Here is a 24,232-nt window from a genome sequence, read left to right on the forward strand (position 1 = left end):
GTAAATCGAAGATTTTTATAAGGGGTGGATATGTAGCTCTCTGATCTGTCGCAATGTTTTCTCAGAGAGTTACAGCTCGGCATCTAAGACGACTAAAGCAATAAATAATGATTCGCGAAAGTTATTTTCTTGAATAACTACATTGTATTCACGTAAACATAAGGTTTTGCGAAATAAATGTTATCTACAGTACAAAAACATAAGTTAATACAAGTAACAATAAAAATGCATTCATGATAAGTATATTGTAATGTGTTGATGTTTCTTTTTATACCAATGGAAATATTTTATCTTGGAAGCGTGTCATTCAATACTGTAAACGAGTCAGAAGTGCGAGACTATTCCCATGCGTTAAGTATTCATTGATTGATTGAATATTGTTTAACGTCCCTCTCGAGAATATTTCACTCATATGGAGACGTCACCATTGCCAGTGTTAGGTAAAGCAGATCTAAAACTAAAACCGGCCGCATAAATAAACACTTCATATGTTTTTGTATTGAAAATGTCAATGGGATACATTTTTCACAATGCAGCGTGAGTTACTTCCCCCTGAATACAGGAGGCGCAGAACACGTTGCATCTATACGAGAAATGTACGTGGATAATTTACTATAAGTGCCAGTTAAGAAATTTATCTAAAAAAACAAATTAAATTGTATTTTCTGAATTCAATTCACTGACGGTATTTATGTGTCCCTTGTGTGATTTTCCCCCCACAGACAATGTAACTATAGGGTCATGATGCAAAAAGTAGATAAATAGTAATCGTGGACTTAATCAGAAATTCTTTATTATTTTAATCCTTATTTACGACAAATAAATCAGAATTAGGCATGCCTGAAATTATATGTGCAACCAACAAATGTACATTTTTAACATGTCTTCATTTGATACTGTAGTAAAAAATAACTTTTACATCAGCTGTCAATGCACGGAACATGTTCATTTTTTCTCATCGGTCTCTCTAGTGTAATCTTTCTAGTGACATCTTTTTTTTCTCGTGTGATTTAATTTTTGATAATTAATTTGTTTGTAAATCAACGTACACAGCATAGCTCAACCTGCATTGCAATTATTCTGATGTACACAACAATAATTATCAGATATTTGGCAGCAGAGGGTCTGCCCAATTTTTGTCGACAACGTTTGGTTTGGTTTTATACTGTTTAACGCCCCTCTCGAGAAATTTTCACTCACATTGCCGGTGAAGGGCTGCAAAATGTAGGACTATGTTCGGCGCTTACGGCCTTTGAGCAGGGAGGGATCTTAATCTTGCCACACCTGCTGTGACACGGGACCTCGTTTTTTGCAGTATCATCGAAATATCAATTAATTTCTAAACCCCATAACAAGCAGTTTTCGTCATGGTACTCCATGAATAATGATAAACAAAGTGGGCAGGTTTTAACGCAAAAGACAACATTCACTTTAGGAATATGAATAGATCTCGTGCTTTACTCGTTTACAAATCCCGTGACATTATTTAATTGTGTTATACATATCTCTGGATTTTTGGACGAATAGGGCATGTCCTAATTCGCTCCGCTTTTAACATTGATTGGCAAGCCTAAAAAAAAAAAGTAGTCTGCGTTGTAAATACGTTTGTAGATTAGTGTAGTTGTAGTGCTAGATGTATTTACATATAGTTTTTGTTATTATTCTCTGTTAATATTGGCCACACTATGTAATTCTTTTCGTTTGTCCGGAAGAAGGGACAGACAGGTCGTCCCGAAAATTTGATAATCTGGTTGTTCGTGTCGTTGGTCATTTTAGTGCTTTGTATAATTTTTTGTATTTGACCTGTATACATATTGTGGTGGATCCGACACTTTTATACCATTGGTTTATTATTATACCCCCCGCAACAAGTTGTGGGGGGGGGGGGTATACTGGAATCGGGTTGTCCGTCTGTCTGTCCGTCCGTCCGTCTGCAGACGCAATGGTTTCCGGGCTCTAAAGCATTATCCTTTCCACCTACCGTCACCATATCATATATATGGACTACCCATGGAATGAAGATGTTCCCTATTTATTTTGGGGTCAAAAGGTCAAACGCACTGAACATCGAAGTAGCAGTATGGTTTCCGGGCTCTAAAGCGTTATCCTTTCCACCTACAGTCACCATATCATATATATGAACTACCCATGGGATGAAGATGTTCCCTATCGATTTTGGGGTCCAAAGGTCAAGTGCTCTGAACATCGAAGTAGCAATATGGTTTCCGGGCTCTAAAGCGTTATCCTTTCCACCTACAGTCACCATATCATACATATGGACTACCCATGGGATGAAGATGTTCCCTATCGATTTTGGGTTCAAAAGGTCAAAGGTCAAGCGCACTGGAGATCGAAGTAGCAATATGGTTTCCGAGCTCTAAAGCATTATCCTTTCCACCTACAGTCACCATATCATACATATGGACTACCCATGGGATGAAGATGATCCCTATCGATTTTGGGGTCAAAAGGTCAAAGGTCACGCGCACTGGACATCGAAGTAGCAATATGGTTCGGTTTGTCATGTCATTTGTTTTTTACACTCAGAAAAGAGGTAGTTTATACCTATTACCAACACCCTTTGGGAGATTGGGGTAAGCGGGGGGTATTCTTAGTGAGCATTGCTCACAGTACCTCTTGTTTTTACACTGGCGAACTTGGGAACCCTATATTAAGATTTATATACCTTTACTCTTTTTAAATAGTACTTGAACACAAGCGATATAATTGCCTGTGCTACCTTTTTCAAATAGTAGTGGATTGTAGTAGAAGTGTAAAAATTTCACCGATGAATTGAACAAACCATTACCCCCTCCTCCACAATTCTTCCCCGACTGACTCCACCCCCACCCCTTGAACAGCAATGTTACATGATTACATTCATATCAGTTGCTTTCATTGTGTACATACTTCCAGGTACCTGTTTATTGCTGCAGTTGTTTCTAGATTACTTCTGAAATTCTCGTTTTGTAACTGTGTACAGTTTTGATGATGCATTTGGAATTATTTTTTCATTATTTATGAGACTTGTGTAAAAGGAAGCGGTCGTTTTTCCCCCCATAAAAGCCATCCAATAAGCATATTTGGTCCATGCATAATAAATATCTTCAAAACACCATATCCTGGTCTGTTTTAATATTGATAGTGTTATTGTGTAGTATTTACATTAGGTCAGTTTTTCTATTAAACAACCTTTAGAAAACCCCAGTTGTAACACTCATGAGCACAGTTTGCTTATCACGATTATTAAAATCGAAACCAATTCAATGCATGCGGAATTGGAAATGTCTAATTTCTAACTGGTTGGTTAGTTGATTGAGGATTTCACGTCACTTTAACGTTACATGTGTATTTTAGTCATATCGCGATTTCGAGACAGGAAATACATGTAACCAATCTCTGAAATCATGGTGGCGGACCGGAACCCGGGCCCAAACCCCGGTCCTCTTGTACCGCTAGGACACCCTTTCACCACTACACGACCGCTGCCCCCGATTTCTGATTGGTTGTGTGTTGATTTAAATCGTGTTACAGAAAACAATTTTGTACTGTTTATTCATCTGTTTTGAGACGTAATTACTTTAAGGTACTTCATATTATGTCATCGCATGCGAACCAAAAGATGTTTTTTAATTGTTCATGTAAACATAAATCAACAAGCACATTTATTTGAAGTTGTGATTTTTCGGTTCCCTTGGGACTTTAATGAATGTTTAAAAGTAGACTTTGACATAATTGTAATGGGAAAATATGTTGGGATTTTTGGTTTTAAGATGGCGATGCCAGAATACGATAGAAGACCCCAAAGGTGCTAAAAAATAAATAAATAAGAAACAACCCCAAATAAACCCCCAGCAAAAACTGCTTCTTAAATGAAAGGTCACAGACGTTTGTCAACTACAGTATAACGGGATCACAAAGACGTTTGTCAGCTACAGTATGACAGGATCACACAGACATTTGTCAGCTACAGTATGACAGGATCACACAGACGTTTGTCAGCTACAGTATGACAGGATCACACAGACGTTTGTCAACTACAGTATGACAGGATCACACAGACGTTTGTCACCTACAGTATGACAGGATCACACAGATGTTTGTCAGCTACAGTATGATAGGATCACACAGACGTTTGTCAGCTACAGTATGATAGGATCACACAGACGTTTGCCAGCTATGGTATGATACGATTAAACGTGCGTTTGTAAATGTCCGCTGGTCGCAAAGTACAGCTCAGGAAAATTATCATTTTCTCCATTGGAACTCTACTTTAAAATAGCAAATCAAACATGAAGAAAAACGAAATTAAAATCCCCTCCAAAATTTACGAAGCGGGAAAGGGATGGCGAGAGCGGAATTATTCATGTTATTTTCATGTCATCATGCGTTTAATTAAGAATGTATTGTAGTGGAGTAAGGTTACACAAATTTTAAACATGCATATCGAAGAAAATTATGTTTGCCAGTAGATATATTTAAATCCCGACTTCTAACTTGAAGTATATACAATGTGGATAGGGTGTGGTCAGTGACGTCAGTGAAAACGTTCTCGCCAAACGCGCAATGGTAGGAGGCGAACTAATCCATCGTAGAATTGAAAAATGACTGAAATTAAAGCAGGCTTATCCAAACAATACAAACTATTTACTGGGACGGTAGATATCCTGTAAGGATTCAATTTTTTACTGTGATATAAAGACTGTTTTGGTTTGATGCTTTACGTGGACTAAATCTTGATTAAAACACGCCTAAGGAGAACTGGGTTCGCTATAACCTTGTCGAAATCAACGTGTTTCTTATCTCTCTTTAGCAGAATACATAATTAATATATGTTGATACTTCATTATTTAGATTTAACTGGCATAGTCAGTTCTCAGTGCGCCTCGCGACAGCATTTGCACGTCATGCAAACATAACGTTACCATTCAGTGATATGTATACCTCTAGTGTAACTCACGATAACCATTCAGTAATATGTATACTTCTACTGTAACTAATGGTTACCATTCAGTGATATGTATACCTGTAGTGTAACTCACGGTTACCATTCAGTGATATGTATACTTCTACTGTAACTAATGGTTACCATTCAGTGATATGTATACCTCTACTGTAACTCATGGTTACCATTCAGTGATATATATACCTCTAGTGTAACTAATGGTTACCATTCAGTGATATGTATACCTCTAGTGTAACTAATGGATACCATTCAGTGATATATATACCTCTACTGTAACTCATGGTTATCATTCAGTGATATGTATATATACCTCTACTGTAACTCACGGTTATCATTCAGTGATATGTATATATACCTCTACTGTAACTCACGGTTATCATTTAGTGATATATATACCTCTACTGTAACTCACGGTTATCATTTAGTGATATGTATACTTCTACTGTAACTCACGGTTATCATTCAGTGATATATATACCTACTGTAACTCACGGTTATCATTTAGTGATATGTATACTTCTACTGTAACTCACGGTTACCATTCAGTGATATGTATACCTCTACTGTAACTCACGGTTATCATTCAGTGATATATATACCTACTGTAACTCACGGTTATCATTCAGTGATATGTATATATATACCTTTACTGTAACTCACGGTTATCATTCAGTGATATGTATATATACCTCTACTGTAACTCACGGTTACCATTTAGTGATATGTATACCTCTACTGTAACTAATGGTTACCATTCAGTGATATGTATACCTCTACTGTAACTCATGGTTACCATTCAGTGATATGTATATATACCTCTACTGTAACTCATGGTTACCATTCAGTGATATGTATACCTCTACTGTAACTCACGGTTACCATTCAGTGATATATATACCTCTACTGTAACTCATGGTTACCATTTAGTGATATGTATACCTCTACTGTAACTAATGGTTACCATTCAGTGATATGTATACCTCTACTGTAACTCTTGGTTACCATTCAGTGATATGTATATATACCTCTAGTGTAACTAATGGATACCATTCAGTGATATGTATACCTCTACTGTAACTCACGGTTATCATTCAGTGATATATATACCTCTACTGTAACTCACGGTTATCATTTAGTGATATGTATACCTCTACTGTAACTCTTGGTTACCATTCAGTGATATGTATATATACCTCTACTGTAACTCATGGTTACCATTTAGTGATATGTATACCTCTACTGTAACTCATGGTTACCATTTAGTGATATGTATACCTCTACTGTAACTCATGGTTACCATTTAGTGATATGTATACCTCTACTGTAACTCATGGTTACCATTTAGTGATATGTATACCTCTACTGTAACTCATGGTTACCATTTAGTGATATGTATATATACCTCTACTGTAACTCATGGTTACCATTTAGTGATATGTATACCTCTACTGTAACTCATGGTTACCATTTAGTGATATGTATACCTCTACTGTAACTCATGGTTACCATTTAGTGATATGTATACCTCTACTGTAACTCATGGTTACCATTTAGTGATATGTATACCTCTACTGTAACTAATGGTTACCATTCAGTGATATGTATATATACCTCTACTGTAACTCATGGTTACCATTTAGTGATATGTATACCTCTACTGTAACTCACGGTTACCATTCAGTGATATGTATATACCTCTACTGTAACTCACGGTTACCATTCAGTGATATATATATACCTCTACTGTAACTCACGGTTATCATTCAGTGATATGTATACCTCTACTGTAACTCTTGGTTACCATTCAGTGATATGTATATATACCTCTAGTGTAACTAATGGATACCATTCAGTGATATGTATACCTCTACTGTAACTCACGGTTATCATTCAGTGATATATATATACCTACTGTAACTCACGGTTACCATTCAGTGATATGTATATATATATCTTTACTGTAACTCACGGTTATCATTCAGTGATATGTATACCTCTACTGTAACTAATGGTTACCATTCAGTGATATGTATACCTCTACTGTAACTCATGGTTATCATTCAGTGATATATATACCTACTGTAACTCACGGTTACCATTCAGTGATATGTATATATATCTCTACTGTAACTCACGGTTACCATTTAGTGATATGTATACCTGTAGTGTAACTCACGGTTACCATTCAGTGATATGTATACCTCTACTGTAACTCATGGTTACCATTCAGTGATATGTATACCTCTACTGTAACTAATGGTTACCATTCAGTGATATGTATACCTCTACTGTAACTCACGGTTATCATTTAGTGATATATATATACCTCTACTGTAACTCACGGTTACCATTCAGTGATATGTATATACCTCTACTGTAACTCACGGTTACCATTCAGTGATATGTATATATACCTCTACTGTAACTCATGGTTACCATTCAGTGATATGTATACTTCTACTGTAACTAATGGTTACCATTCAGTGATATGTATATATACCTCTAGTGTAACTAATGGATACCATTCAGTGATATGTATACCTCTAGTGTAACTAATGGATACCATTCAGTGATATGTATACCTCTAGTGTAACTCGTGGAAAGAAGTGTGGTGTAATGTGTCAATTGAATCTGACAGAATCTCATATTACTTAATTTCTTCTCCACAGAATGTATTGGAGAAATGTAATGTAATCTTTTCAACTTGTTTGATCTGCTTTGTAATTGTGTTAAAGTATTCGTCTCATGGTTGCTAAGTTGTCACATGTATTTGTTAAAATGTATTTATGTCATGGCTAAATTACACCGAAAAGGACCTTTAACATTTATATGTCTGAATCTTCCTTCAAGTATTCTTGCATACTTTGCAAAACACTGGTACAGAAAACCGATGGGGTGTTTCAAAAGGAAGGTACATAATTAGAAGTTAAAAAATTGTAGTTTTGAAATTAAGAGAAGTATTACCATGATGGTGATTTATCAGATTTTGCAGTTAACTTGATAAATTGAAAGATCGTATTGTGTTTAAATGTGCATTAGGCAAGTAACTTTAGAAAAACGTTTTCATACACAACTTTATTATATCTCTGAAGATGACATTACATAGGACAGTACACAACAAAACAGAACAAAATCACAAATAAACTAATTAGGTTTGTTTTACTAAAACAACAAATATATACATTTGAATTGCACCAAGAGGAAACTGTCCCTAGTTCTTTTAAAAAGTCAGATATTCTGTTACATGTTCACCGATATTCAATAATTTCAGAATTAGCAGTATACAATTACCGGTATTGACATCTTTATAAGTCAATACGACGGTTTAACTACCCGAGAAGTGCATTATTCACCGAGCCCTGAGAGCAAGGTAAATATTGTACTTGTGTAGTTATAGGGTAACTAAATCATCGTATTGACCTTTTAAAATGTCAATAATTGTTTTATTATATGATTGAATGGTTTAAAATATCGACGCTGGCTTCTGAAGCCTACGAAACGATACCTTGTCCGCCAACTTTCTTTACAGCTAGGGTGCAACACCTCCTGATGGTACCCGGGTTAGAATAGGTCTTCAGTACCCCTTTCGTAAGAGGCGACTCAAATGGGGCGCTCCTTCAGATAAGACCGCAAAATCCGAGGCCCTGTGTTATAACAGGTGTGGCATGATAAAGGTCCCCCCCCCCTGCTCAAGAGTCATAAGTGTCGAATACAGGCCTTAATATTGCAGCCCTTCACCGGCAATGATGATGTCTCCACATGGGTGAAAGATTCTCGCGAGGGACGTTAAATAATATACAATCAACTTAGTAAAAATTGATTAAAAACGAACATTTTCATAGAAAGATCAAATGATAATAAATAATCGCACCAGTTTAGGAATTCCCATTTTTGTTTTGGTGCCGATGATGGATAAAGTGAATGTTATGTTTACCTCGAAGGCACATGGAGGTGAATATAAACTTCTCTATTTTTTTTAATTTGTTGGATCTCAGCCAATCAGAAAGCTAGGAAATATTCAATTATATAATACCGTACACTGCTACTTATTCTATTAAGAAACTTTCGAATTTTCTTTTACTGTAATTCAGCATAGTTTGCAATTCAAAATCATGCATTCTAACATTGTACAGTGATACACTTGTCAAAACAAATCATACCAACATCAAGATCACATATCCCTTCAATAGTATTTTACAAAGACATAAATTTCCAGACAAAATATATTCTGGGGTTTTGGTGACTTAAGATCAAACACAGCAAATACAATATTGAGTGTAAGTACTTTGTCCAACACACCGAACAACAAATGTCTTCTGATGACACAGAGTAGTTGTGTACAACCGTTCATCCTATTTACGTTTTCTTGTGGGGTTTGTTTACACGTCTTCTTGCAGGGTCTGACTCTCCTTATCGACATACAATTCATCCTCCTCATTGACAGAGCTGGCACTACCATTCTTTGGCTGGTGATTTCCATTCTCAACGGAAGTGATCATTGTAGCCATTTCAAACTTTTCGGCTTTCTTCTTATCGTCTGCTGTTGAACATTTCTTTTGTCTAGATTTGGGGAAAACGCTATTCTCATGACATAAGCTTTTGTTGACGTCATTTGTTGACGCGCACTGAAAAGCCTTGACAAAGCTGCGGCGAAAGTTTTCACTCAGAAAGGCGTACAGAAGGGGATTCAGCATGCTATTGGCGAACTGTAGAACGGTTAAGCCATTGAAGAGATAAATTTCCCATTCCTCTATCTCACGTTTGAGGAAGGTTAAATTGATCTGAAACACCCAGTACGGCAACCAACAAACCACGTAGACTGATATTACCGCCAAAACCATACGGGTAACTTTCCTATGCGATCGTTTTCGTTCCTTAGATTTAATGGCGGGCCCGACGTTTTGTAGACGTATTATGACTGAGATATACAGGACTGATATCAGCGAGACAGGGATAAGGAATCCCAACAAGAAGGTATACCACGTGAATGCTTTGTCGGCAGGGATTGGCTGACCTTCCGGCCACAGTATGGTACAGGTCTGGTGATTAGTGTTGGAGTTTGTATTGACATATGTCGTCGAATATAAAATGATCGGGAGCATGACGATGAAGGATACCGACCACATAACAAGGCAAATGAGGAATGCAATAGTGGTGTTTCGGTATCTGGAGGACCTCACAGGGTGGCAGACGGCGAGAAACCTGTCAGCACTTAAAGCAGTGAGTTGAAACACGCTCGCAAAAAAATTAATGGAGAATAATACAAAGTAGATTTTACACATAGCTGCTCCAAAAATCCAGTGCTTTATTATGGTAGTTACAATAAGGAAAGGTAAACTAGCCAAGAACAAGGCGTCGGAAACAGCCAGATTCAGTATGTACAGATTAGTGACTGTCTTCATTTTCGCGAAACGAAGCACCACGTAAATGACAAGACCATTACCAATTAAGCCAATCACAAAAATCAGAGAGTACGAACTAACTAAGATGACAGTTTTTGCAGAAATCGAATCAGTTTCCGTGGCAGTTCCATTTTTGGTGTCATTGAGGTCACAGTCGTAGTAAGACCCCGGTGTGGTTCCATTGATCACACTGTCGGTTGTAATTGAGGATAACGTTTGCAATACTTCAGCCATTTTTCTTCGTTGCAATTGACTATCATTTATATTTCAGAAATTGAGGCATATCGTCTATGTTGGTATCGGACAAGAATCGCATTGGTTTCCACTTCTTGTTAAAACGATTGGTCGGAGTGGCTATAGTAATGCGACCCGGTGACTGGTTTTAAAGTCCATGATCTGCAAAAAAGAATAAGAATAATATATATAACTATTAACAGAATAATATGCAGAATATTACTCTTTTAGATCTCCAATATTGATTACTGATCTACAGTAAAACACTGTTACAACGAACACGTTTATAGTGAAGTGATTTTCATTCCCTGTAGTTTCAAAACATTATGAACTCATTTGATATACCGAATTATGATTATTACGTATACGAATTGTTCGTCTCCAGCACTTTGTGATAAGCGTGTTTTAGCATATTAAGGTTGTTCATTTTTTGTTTGTTTTACGTCTCGTCGAGACTTTTTCACTCACATTGCGACGTCACCAGCTTCAGATCAGGTACCACCAATTTAGACCTATGTTTAGCGCTCAGGACTGTAGCACTAAGGGTTCTTTAACGTTTTAAAGCCTGCTGCGGCACGGGGCATCCATTTTTAAGGTCATACAAAAAAAACCACCTTCTAAATACTGAGCGTTTGGCGAAGGAGCAATGATTACATATATATTGTTTACATCTTAGGTTTGACGCGGCCATGGTATAGTAGCAATAGTAAATCAAGACTGTCGATATATTTGATTATTGCTAAATTATATTTATAAAAATTACATCTATTAGAAATAACCACAGACTTGAAATCAGTGGGATTAAGGCTGTGTAAATGAAACATTGCAATCCTTTATTCAAAGTAAAGAGTTTGGACAACTGAAACCTAGATGAGCGGTATGTGTAACTAACTCGGACAACGGAATGGACCAGAATATTGTAGAATTGCTGAATACTAACAGATCACGAGAATCATGGTTTAGAGTTGCATTCTGGTGATCGAAGGTGAACGGTGGGCGACGGGGAGTAATAAACTTCTACGTGATACATCACTGTAGATCGACGTTGTCAATTTTCGAGTTTATTATTCATTGCAAAATCTCTTCACTTCCTGCAGATTTATGGGATAAATTCACAAGCAGTTTGATTTATACCAATACATATTAAATAGAAATGGTTATTTATGCATGATGCATTTTAGAATTGCAATGACAGATGATGCCAGTATAACTATAGTTCGTTATTTTACGGAATTTCCTGAGAGGCATCTAAAACCCCCAGAAGAAATCTCTAGATAAGGAGCGCATGCGTAACCAACATTTTCGATCATATCTTGAATAATTTTACAGATTCATTAGTGTAATCCGTTACTCTATGACGATGCTGTTAGAAAATAGAATTAACTGAAAGCTGTTTTCAAGTAGACCGATTTACAGATAAGCATTAAAGTTTTTCTTGTTCAGAAGCCCACAAAATGTTGCCTGTTGCTGGTACATGCACAGCAATATTTAAGAGCAAACATTTACACAATGTGAAATACTTTATATTAACCTGAGATCTTTTGAATTTGATAACAAAAATTCGCCGTGATCCGATTGGCACGATCTCATTGCAAGTAAAAAAAAACTTGCATATCATAAAAGAAAATTTGTAGGATTAAAGTGAAATGGTGTATAGGAAACTAGACTATATCTACCTTGCTTTGCAAGACATTAAATAGACCGTCCAAATGCAAAGAGTTTCGCATTTTAGAACTGACGCAGAAAAACCGTAAATGACAACAGCACTGTTGCACTATAGAAATTACACGGCCCCAAGGGGCACTTAAAAGCGATGGTTGGCGAATCAATTTCCGATTGCTTCCCAAAAACTTCACGTATCTAGGCTTCAATGTCTGTGATGTTGTAAAAGGAATCCGTGTTTTCAATGATTAACGATTCAAATAAGCCTAGTTTGTTTGCTTTGTTTATCAGTTTGAATTTATCGCCGACAGTTTGTTTTATTCTAGTTCATCCTCTGTAACCCTTCGGAAGTTATCAAAAGAATGAAATATGACAGAATGGTATCAACAGATCCTAAAGTTGTTTATCCGGAAATACCGCATCACACCAAAATCGAATAGAAGTATACATTTTTCACAAGCGTGACGGCTGCGACGTGTCTGTGGACCCCGGTCGTCTTTATTGGATAATTTGTATCAGTCAGAACGACATTAAATTTGATGTTGGGCGATGGGAAATATCAGACTAAGATTAGGAATATCACTGTATCATTTTCAGAGGTGTGATAAAGCAGAACACGAGAGGACGTTAATTACCGCAGTCATAATATAATGCACAAAGTCCCAGGAGTACACATCAGTAAAATACTAACCTTACATTTGAGGGGGGGGGATAATATTCCTGATTGTAGGAAACACCACATTACAGTTCAGGTAAGACAAGTATGGTCAGATAATAAAAGACTGTTTTTGATCGTTTTTATAACTTATTATTTGTTTTTTTGTAAAATACCATTTTTATAGGAATAATGTACCATGACTATATTTTTAAAACAAATAATATAAAATCAGTATTTTTATCCTGTGCATTGTAATTACTTATATCAAACTTTAATTTATCAATTTCATAAAGTCAATGTTCTCTTTGGATTTCCATCGTGATAAACAGGAAAAAAATGTGAAAATATTCCTATCAATTTAAAGTAATATAAAATTCTTTCCTTACCAGATCTAGAATCGCATGGAACATGTTCCTACAGAAGAAATGTCCACAGCAATACGAAGCGTACACCGCGATAGAACCTTCTAATCTCGGAGACAATGTCGAAGTGTTGGAGACACAGCCGAACCCGGTGTAAAATCGATCGTTATTTATAATCGAGTGAGTTGAATTTCACTCTGACAAGAAAAAGGTTGGAATTTCTTTGCAAGCTACTTTTCTCAAATAGCTGACAACAATAAATCCACGGGGAAAATAAAATACCAGGGAATGAAGTTATGGCCATTAAGATATTTTAATAATTTTCCCGAAAGAGCTGGTCAAAAAAGTACGAAATAATGAAAACATATTAGTAACAAGGCAAAATCCAATAGTAAGTTTGGATTTCGGTTCTGCTCACTTTACAGGCATTTAGGTTGGAGCAGAATGGTAAATATAATGTCATCACTTGCACATCTGTTTAATGTCAATATATTTGTGAAACATTTTTGGATTTGAAATCTTCCACTTGAAAATAAAATGACAATTTCGAGAGGGCATTGAAAAAGCTGTCATTTATTGGTCCTTGAAGATTTGTGCGGCGTCGATATTAATGCGCTGATAAAACAAGTCATAATTGTAATCCCTGCTTGGATATTTCCGTTTTATTATAAACGATATCAAACGAGTTATAATCATAAATCTATTATTATTCATCATGTAATAGACTCTTTAAGCTTGATGACAAATTGGTTAACTTCATATTTTCCTACTGTATCACTATACTTTTATTTCTACGAAGAGCAACATTTACTTTGTCGATCACGTTTAACAGGGAAGCAAGAGCGGTGAAATGTAATTAGACATTCTATGATGAAGAGCTATTTTATGTTTTTGCATACGTTAATTCGATAGATTTTAAAAGAAACTGCTACCAGACACGTCTTAAGTCCAGATTTGACCAATCTTCAACAGACTTAAAACCATTAACGAAACCATTAACCATTCGTTCATACAACTAATAAAATGGCTCCTTATAACCGCCCAACTTAAGGCAAACAATACACCGCAGAAAGCAGTCATTTGGATTGAGCAGATAGAATCTTACGGAAATCGGCGATTCCATTTATTACACGCTGACGGGGTAATCCGACTTTCACGTTACGTAATAATCACAGGGTGTATATTTCAATACTTGGGGCATTTCGTATTATGATAAATGTTACAGTAACATGCATTTTTCTCATCATGAGAGAATGGATAAAAGTATCAAAAGGAAATGCTCTCATTCAGTTTGTTTATAAAACGTTAGAAAATTTACCAATGGTTTCCTGAAACTCGATTAAAAAAGAAAATAAATCGTTTGAAAGTCCCATAATTAATCTTTTCACCATAAAAAGACTATATGGTAGAGTGCACTGTGCAATGTTTGCATTATGATGGGTCTTTGTTTCTGTAAAACCAAGGAGACTGTCATTTTCTGGTGTAAATTAACAAACTCATAAGGTGACGAATTTGTAGTCCATTCGGTCAATCCGAATTAAGTCTAATAAAACGCGTGTGTTGCTCGAAAAATATAAAATGCAAATGTTTCGTAATTATCAAATATACAGCGCAATTAATTTGAGTTCATTCGAAAGATAGAGATGCAGAAACTTCCGGGACTTGCCACGTGCATTTTTCTTATTTCCTAGAATTTTTAAGTGAGCTTAGTGTCAACGTCGAACAGCGAGCCCACTGTTTTCCAAAATTTGCTTCTTGACTTGAAAATCGCTAGGAGCCCAGACCTGTGTTCACCATGCAGGCAAGTCCCTGAATGCATCATTTAAAATTCAAAACAAAATACTCGCATAATCGTTAGCACATACAATCTGGCAAACTCATCTAGAGAAGTTAAAAAATTTAAAACATTCAACCTAGATCATCACGCAAGGTTGCATTGCCTAAGTTTGCTAAAAATCGTGATATGCTATGCGAAAAATTCCGCGGGGAGTCCTATATCCTGTCATTAAAACTGTAATGTCCGCACCCTGCTCATTTAAGACTACTATCATGAAGCTAGTCTGATTGCACACATTTATAACTTGGATATTTCTGCATTGTAAACTTGAAACCAGTCTTATTGAATGTCTCCCTAGATCTATTTATATGTGTATCTTGCAGTTTCTTTCAGAATCCGGACTAACGTACATGTATTCGGAGATGGGTTGCCACAGAAAATGAGTCTTTTACGCAGAATTTATTTTACTTGGACATAAATTCGTGGTAATAATGCGTAAACGATCATGGAAACTAGGTTATGTCGCAGCTAGCACGTGATTAACACTAGATGCTATTATTGAGACAGCGATATCCCCATCCTGTCACTTTCATTACATAAAGTTAGTCTATATACACCTGTTTTCCATTTTGTAGGGATAGCCTAGTATTTAGGGCGTTAGCTTTGCATTCGGGTTGTTGTTGATGGTGCTCGATTCGGCGCCGCGTCAAGCTTATGACGTATAACAGAGATAGTGACAGTGCCTGTGATAGGAGTGAAAGGCTCGGTTCTTTCGGACGGCGACAGTTGGGGTTCTTTAACATGACAACGCCTGTTGCGACACGGGACCTCTATTTTCAAGTCCACACCCGAAAGACCCATGTATCTCACTTCAAAATGCCAGGCGTTTGGCGAAGGAGCAACCGCTATTAGGTTTGACCCGGCTATGACACGAACGGGGCTCGAACTCGCTACCACCAAGTTACAAAACGAACGCTCTACCACTGAGCCGCCGCGACCGATTATTTCTTGCATCTGAAGATGGTGATGTCTCTATATGAGTTAAAAATTCTCGAATAGAACGTAAAACAACACGGAGAAACATTTCTCATCCTCGTCAGAACGTAAAACAACACAGCAAAACATTTCTCATCCTCGTCAGAACGTAAAACAACACAGCAAAACATTTCTCATCCTCGTCAGAACGTAAAACAACACACAGAAACGTTTTTCATCCTCGTCAGAACGTAAAACAACACACAGAAACATTTCTCATCCTCGTCAGAACGTAAAACAACACAGCGAAACATTTCTCATCCTCGTCAGAACGTAAAACAACACACAGAAACATTTCTCATCCTCGTCCATTTCATCAAATGTGTGTATTTCACCCACTGTTCTGAGAAGCAAATGCGATTTAATTACAATGTTTTCTTACACGTTTCATAAGTACACTGTACCCCCATAATATTCATCTGGATAATACAGGTCAATTACAACGAAGACTGAAATTTCTTAGTATGATTGCATATCTACACTTGCCAAATTACATGTATATTATATCCGTACCTCTGTATTTTGTAGGGATAGCCTAGTATTTAGGGCGTTAGCTTTGCATTCGGGTTGTTGTTGATGGTGTATTGAATTTGACTGAAGCTGACAATTGAATTTTCAGCTACAAGGAAGTCTGGTAGCCAGATGGAGGGGATAATGAAATATGTAGCGCGTACCTAATTTTCTAAGGAAATCGAGTGTGATCAAGTCAATAATCATGATATCAACTAAGTTCACTTCGACCTTGATTAATATACAAATATGTATCAAAGAACGTCAAATTGTAAACCAACAAATTCACATTCTCTAACTTCAGTAAGGTACTATAAATACAGTTTTACTGATGCGATTGCAGCTGGTTTCTTTTTGCATCCTATGAAACATTGTTAAAGCAATTTGTCATCCACTTCTGGCGGAGGAAGAATCTGTAGATCATTTCCTTTCGTGAAGATAACGAATAGTGATCAATCTCAAAATCCTATACAGAATATCAAATTGAGAGCAGGACAAACACGGGCCCCTGCCCAGTGGTCTAAGGAGGAATGAGCAGCCCCTGGTAGACCGGTCACACCCACCGTGAACCCTTTATCTTGATTATGTAAACGGAGTGTTATTCATTAAAGATTTAAGATGTAAGAGAAAATTTAAAGCTACTACATGTACGAAAATAGACTATTTAAAAAAGCAGCAAATGGCAAGTTCAAAGAATATTCACGTAGTTGAAGTATGAACATGCATCGCCAAGATCGTCCCTACAAATCCCTCTTTTCACCCAAAATGAAAGTTAAGTTTTCCTATATTCTTGAAATAGATTCTTTATGAAAATTCTGTTTGATACACGCTTTCGAAAGTCAAATTCGAGAAACAGATGTGGAGTAAATTATTATCCGACCTGCAAAATACCAGTGCTGTGTCGTATGAAGGACAAAATATTTTTTCTTTGGATGATTCAGTCCTCAAAATGATTTATTACTGAATCAATTGTTATTCGTCAAATCCAAGAACATAATCTAAAATCTCTTGTTTGTTATGTTTTGTCTTTGAAATTATTTTAGTAACTGACTTTCTGTTCATCGCGCGATCACTAACTAAGCTGTTTTAACCTTGCGGTGGGCGTCTCCGCTAGATTGCGTGCACTAAGTTTGGAATCATATTTCCCAGAAGAAAGAAATTGTTTGATTTATAATCCTAGCATCTATTAGTTATGAAGTGATGTTAATATTCTGGACGACACTGTTTTTAAATGAACTACAATTTCACCACAAATATTTTTTAACATCTCGTTACAAACTGCAATCAACTAGTGGAAATTCAATTTAACCATTATGTTAAACAGAAATTTATATTCTAAAGCGTAGAAAAGAATTGGCTTCATTATTGCAAGCAAGAAGAGAAACAGAAATTGTCCGATAAGTCAATATCAAAAACCCGAAGAAGAATAAACACCTCAGCTGGAAATATGCACATTTTGAAATAACTAATAAAAGTTGTTACAAAACATACGTGCGATGTTATACAATATTCATAATAAAATTCTTACATAATAAAGATAAGTTTTTATATAGCGCTTTTCCAGCGCATGCTGCTCAAAGCGCTTTACAATACTAATATTATACCCCGAGAGACCTTATATCAATCTAGAACTTTCTCAGCTTCCTGCAAGCTGCCGTTATAGGCGCTAGAGCACTAACATTCTAACAATATCTTTCACTGTCCAGGTACCACTTTTACACTTGGGTGGATTGAGGAAATTCGAGTGAGGTGCCTTTCCCAAGGACACAACGCCAGCCCTGCCGCTACCAGGACTCGAACCCACGATCCTTCGGTCGAGAGGCTGACAGCCTAACCACTAAGCAACCGACGCTACATCTTACATCAGTCTTTATATAAAAAAAAAAAAACACCTCACAAATATATTCTTAGGTTTGTGTGAAAAATATCAGTGTTTATTTCTAAACTTAAACGCATTCTCATCAAAACATTGTTATAGGCCTCTATGATTTTTTTTAATTGCAAAGACAAGGAACGAGCTTCTTTAAATCTCTTCTAATACAATAGCAAACAATAGGCACGATTTTCCTATTCTAGGATAAATATTCATCTACATATACAAGACTTTTCTAATGCATCACAAATTTAATGTCCTGTTGCGACCAAAATTAAAAATCAATGCAGTCTAGTTAGTCATTATCAGTTTCACGAGGTAAGTGGATCAGCTGGTCTGTTCAAGCACAAGACACTGTTAATTTTCTCACCACTGATTTGGACCCTTCAAAGTACGTTGACAAGAGAAATCCCATGTATGTAACTTAAAATTCAGTGCTTATGCGGAATTAATAGTCACTCGGAAGCAAGCGACTCCGTCAACCGAACGAGCTACCGTACGGTACCTGACCTCTGCTTGTCCTGACCCTTCCCTTCTGAATACTGATATAATGCGTGCAGTGATGTCACCCACCCAACCCTAAAGTGACCACTTTCGAAATCTACATCTGTTCTTTCATTTACATTGTATATTTCATATTACCAACTTTCTGAAACTTTAGAAGTGATCACGACGTGAAGTGGTGTTCTCTTGTGTCATGCTTGTCTCCCTTTGAGAATTTTTGTCATATTGACACTTCACCAGCTGTAAGTGAAGTGTCACAAATTTAGACCCATGCAATACGTGCTAATGCCTACTACAACACGTGACCTCCGTTTTTAAGATCATATCCGAAAAACTTCTAACTGTCGAGCGTTTGGAAAAGGAACATTCACTTCCTATTGTGGCGTCCAAACTTGCGCGGCAAAGGCACACGTGGAACTCGAACCCACGACCTACCGGTCATGAAGCGAACGCTCTACCACTGAAACACTACCACCATTTAATGTCCATGTTTGGTGTCTTTGCAAAATCTCGTTATTTTACTTGTTTAATGGAATCAGCCCTAACATGTATTATGCCTTATCAATAAACGGACTCACGGCGGGTGTGACCGGTCCACAGGGGATGCTTACTCCTCCTAGGCACCTGATCGTCCGTGTTTGCCTAACTCATAGAGGTAATGTGATTGATCGCTGTTCGTTATCTTCACCTTTTCATGCTAATCAACAATATTTGTAATCCACAAGAAGGATTTATTTCATCTACAAGGTGATGCAACTAATTGCGTTTCTGTTATATTGTGTACAATATACGTGACCTCATTTGCTTTTATCATTCAATTTGTGACTTTCATATTTGTTGATGAATTCAAGTTTTAGGCGACTGGTGAAATTTTCCTCGACTAGAACGTAAGCTTCTAAGAACACGGTGTGTTGTATAACGCAGATGTTCTGTAGCACAGAACCACTTGACAATCCAAGCTTGTTGGGTTTTGGGAAAGGTGTCAGATATAAAAATGGGCAATTTTGTTAAAAGAAATGTTCTTTTCTTCATGTACTTGGATTACCTATTTCGATCAGTGCCTGTATTAGATTTTTAACTTGTAAGAAACGATAGGCTAGATGTGATGTCACCTACCGTCGTGTCACTCAGAAGACTTTACACAAAGATGTTAACAATATTTCAAAATACCCCAAGGGTTGTTCAAAGTATTCCGTTCATTTATTGGGTTGCTGTATAGTATATTACGTATTTTACATGATAAAATGACCGCTAAATTTTGCGAAATCGGAATATTGAAGAATTCGCAAACTAGACCTGCCCTTGTAATGATTTATTATTCGCCAAGGAAGATAATGATAGAAAACCCCCTTCATGATAGTGGAATACTACCAGGCTCAGTGGTCTAGTTCCGTATGTAGAACACGACCTCCATATATACTGACTGAAAATTAGAATATCTATCAAAGAAAATAACTCTCTTACTATATTTAGATAATTTCTGGAAAAGATAACATTGGATTAGAATAAAACAGTCGCATTTTGTCTAGAATTTGCCTTACTAATATCTGATAAAGCGGTTAAAAGAACACTGTAAATGTTCTCTTACGATTTACCGACTTGTACAAATAGGAGGGAATAGAAATATGGTTACACTTTAATATAGACTATAGTTCAATTTTCCATCGGAAATGTCTGCATTTGTTTGTCAGTTGTATGCAAATATGACATTATCAAATAAAATACCTAACGTTAAAGATGAATCTCGTAATAGTTTAGAAATTATTGGAGGAAACTCGGTGTACATGATTTCTATATACACTGGTTTTAGTAGTTTAACGATTTTCGGTGTTGAAATTAATATCGATTTATAAAACCAGTCATTTGGTCAAATACTGTCTGACGTGTTTCATACTAATTGTTAGACCGTTTTTTACTTACTGACTTTAGACTACGGATTACTCCGGTTACCTGGTCAAGGTATAGGACTCACGACAGGTGTGATCTGTCAACAGGGGATGCTTACTCTTTCTAGGCATCTGATATATCCAGGGATCCGTGTTTGCCCTACATTTAATAACTCTTTATAGGAGGTATGAGATTGGTCACTGTTCGCTATCACCACCTTTTCATTTACCCTAACAATGTTTCAATCCATTATAAACAAGCATTCTGAGAGTATTGCATGGCAATACATAGTCCCCTACCGGTTGCAGAAATTACTGTACCACAACTATATTCAAAGTTCATTATGTAGGTTATGGTAAACGGAAAAATTGGGGAACCAGGAGGGGAATAGTTGGAAATCAACTACTATTCGAGTAGAGACTAGACCAGGAAAAAAAGACAAATTTATAATTAGGTTTAAGTCTTTAACCAAGTCAATAAACTGTGACATGTAGGTGATCATGAATAACTTAGCTATATTGTTGAATTACTATGCTAGAAGTTTTAATGAGTGTAGTACTCTTATCTACAGATAAAAGAAACTTGGATGTAAACTAACAATTCATGCTATTTTTGTAAGTCCAAGGGCCATAACTTAATGAAAAATCAACAGACCAAAACGAAATTCGAACTTGATCTGTAACTTGTTATGGCAAAGCAATATACCAGATGAACATCTGCAAGCACAACCAAAAAAAGTACCGGAAAACTGATAATTCATGCTATTTTTCTAAGTCCAAGGACCATAACTTAATGGAAAATCATCGGACCAAGACGAAATTCGAACTTGATTTGTAATTTGTTATGGCAAAGCAATGTACCAAATATCAGATGAATATCTGCAAGCACAACAAAACAAATTCTGGAAAATTGATAATTCATGCTATTTTTCTAAGTCCAAGGGCCATAACTAAGTGAAAAATGAACGGACCGAGACGAAATTCAAACTTGATCTGTAACTTGTTATGGCAAAGCAACGTACCAAATATTAAATAAATTATCTGCAAGAACAGAAAAAAAGTGCGGAAAACTGCAATGACGGACGGAGCGCAAACCTAGTCCCCTTCGACTTCGTCGGTAGGGGACTAAAAACCAAATATATTAAGATGATCGGCAATAATAGCTACTTTCTATACGTAATTTGGAATTTCCGCCAAGGAGGAATATGTTTCTTGGTTCAGTTTCTTTATTTGTGTTTGAAAGTTGAATTGCGCATTGATTTATGAAATTGTAGGCTTGATGAAGATTAGTCGTCTTTCGACGCTCTTTCTTAGTTTTTAGCATTGCGAATTTAAGTTTAACACGTGTTATAAGCCGCGCAAGAACGTTGAGAAAATAGAATCAAGCCTGATTCATATGTACTGGAATACAAAATGAGAGAATCGATAAATACAATGAACTGTCATGTTGCTGTACCTTTTAAGATGTGTTCGGTAACATTTCCTATTTTTTCGTATATATTGAAACAAACTACATGAACTTAAAATAAAAAAAATAACGATTTTTGTTGGTGAATATAGTCACATTTGCCTTCTTTTCTTATAGTAATGGGTAGAATCTTCCAGGCTCTGTGGCTGGGTACATTATAATATGCTTTTTATTTAACAAGTCGTTACATTTTCTGTCCCTGAGCTTTAGCTTGCTAAACGTTTTTCACTCATATGGAGACGTCACCAAGACCGGTGAAGGGCTTCAAATTTAGGCCTATGCTCGGCGCTTACGACTATTGAGCAATGAGAGTTCTTTAGCGTGCAATACCTACTGTGACACGGGACATCCTTTATTAACTCATCTCCGAAGACCCGTGACATTCACACCTGATGCAGAGCGTTTGGCGATGGAACTGTCACTACCTGTTTTAACGACTTGGGTCTGTCGCGGCCTCGATTCGAACCCCAACCTTCCCCATGCGGGGTGAACACTCTAACCTGTAGACCACCGCGGCGGTCAAAGAGGACACACGATTACAACATTCACGTACGGAAACAAGATAACCTGTTCAATTTAATGTTTAATTAATAGAGAATTATTTTAATGTTGTTTATGGTAACATATATGTAGGCAGAAAAGAGAGAGAGAGAGAGAGAGAGAGAGAGAGAGAGAGAGAGAGAACGAGAGATTTCCTACTTTAGTATTGCATTATATGTTGTATTGATTTTAATAAGACATGTTAATATAGAAATTCAGAAATTGTCTAAAAATAAATAAATAAATAATTATGATCACTAGAAAAATATACATATCAATAAATGCTGGATTTGACAAGCGAGAGAATTTTCGTCAAAATAATGTCGTGCTAAACATGCCTCTTACAAACACATACGCACACTCTCTCTGATATTGCTTAGAAGGATTGTATTGTTTTCTTATTTTCAGTGTGGATATCAATTTTATCCCCAGGGTTTTTAATATTGATTTTGTGGTGTCAACCAGTAAAAATATGAAAATGTAATCCGTAAAATTTTAATACGTGAATTTATTCTCATTGAAATCTATAAAATCTAATTACAGCACATGCGATTTATAACCCAGGCTTCGTCACGTCTACAGCTAAGTTATTGATGATACATTGTCATCAGAGAAGAACTTTGATAATCTGAATGATTTATTTCCATCTATTGATTTCCGCGGTTAAGATCGCTTGATGACATTTGCGTTTTCACACAAATTCCTCTCAATGCTCGCACTAGTGTATGGATATTTAGAATATGAAGTGATGATAGATTGTTTGTCTTCCGAGCTCTCTGTGAAGATTTTGATTTACAGAGTGATCAGCTGACACCATCAAGAATGGTCCCTTGTTTAGGTAGACCCATAACACTTGTTTACAACTAGATGCAGTCATTAAGGCATCCGAAAGACCTATAATTCTCATTTCTAATTGCCGAGCGTTTGACGAAGGAACAATAACTACCAATGCTCACGTCTTAGGTTTGACGCGACCATGGCACGAGCGGGTCCGAACTCACGACCTCGGTTACAAAGCGACCGGTCTACCACCGAGCTACCGCGACCATGGCACAAGCGGGTCCGAACTCACGACCTCGGTTACAAAGCGACCGGTCTACTACCGAGCTACCGCGACCGGTTTTGCGAATTCTTGTAGATTGATTGATTGATGTTTTCCGCCACACTCAACATTTTTTCAGTTATCTGGTGGCGCCCAGTTTTTATTGGTCGAAGAGAGAACCCAGATACAATGTACCACCAACCTTCCGAAAGTAAACTGGGAAACTTTCTCACTTACCGGCGCGAGCGGGATTCGAACCCGCGCCGACAGAGGAATTCTTGTAGATTTATTCTCAATGGTCGTTGTAGAATGT

General features: G+C 36.8%; 1 protein-coding gene across 5 annotated transcripts in view; it reads right to left on the bottom strand.

Annotated features, from left to right (window-relative positions):
- Positions 1–8,026: 8,026 nt before the first annotated feature.
- Positions 8,027–24,232, bottom strand: part of LOC125670918 (somatostatin receptor type 2-like) — a 60,118-nt gene continuing 43,912 nt past the window's right edge. For 4 of the 5 annotated variants that reach the window (XM_048906354.2, XM_048906353.2, XM_048906356.2 and 1 more), the window contains one exon: positions 8,027–10,764. In XM_048906354.2, the coding sequence (XP_048762311.1) occupies positions 9,346–10,602 (1,257 nt within the window). In that variant the 5' untranslated portion in view covers positions 10,603–10,764 and the 3' untranslated portion in view covers positions 8,027–9,345. Of the gene's footprint in view, positions 10,765–13,308; positions 13,471–24,232 lie in introns of those variants that run through there. The other variant, XM_048906355.2, reaches the window with a different exon arrangement.

Source organism: Ostrea edulis, chromosome 4 (genome assembly GCF_947568905.1).
Source record: "Ostrea edulis chromosome 4, xbOstEdul1.1, whole genome shotgun sequence".
In the NCBI taxonomy this organism is placed as follows: domain Eukaryota; kingdom Metazoa; phylum Mollusca; class Bivalvia; order Ostreida; family Ostreidae; genus Ostrea; species Ostrea edulis.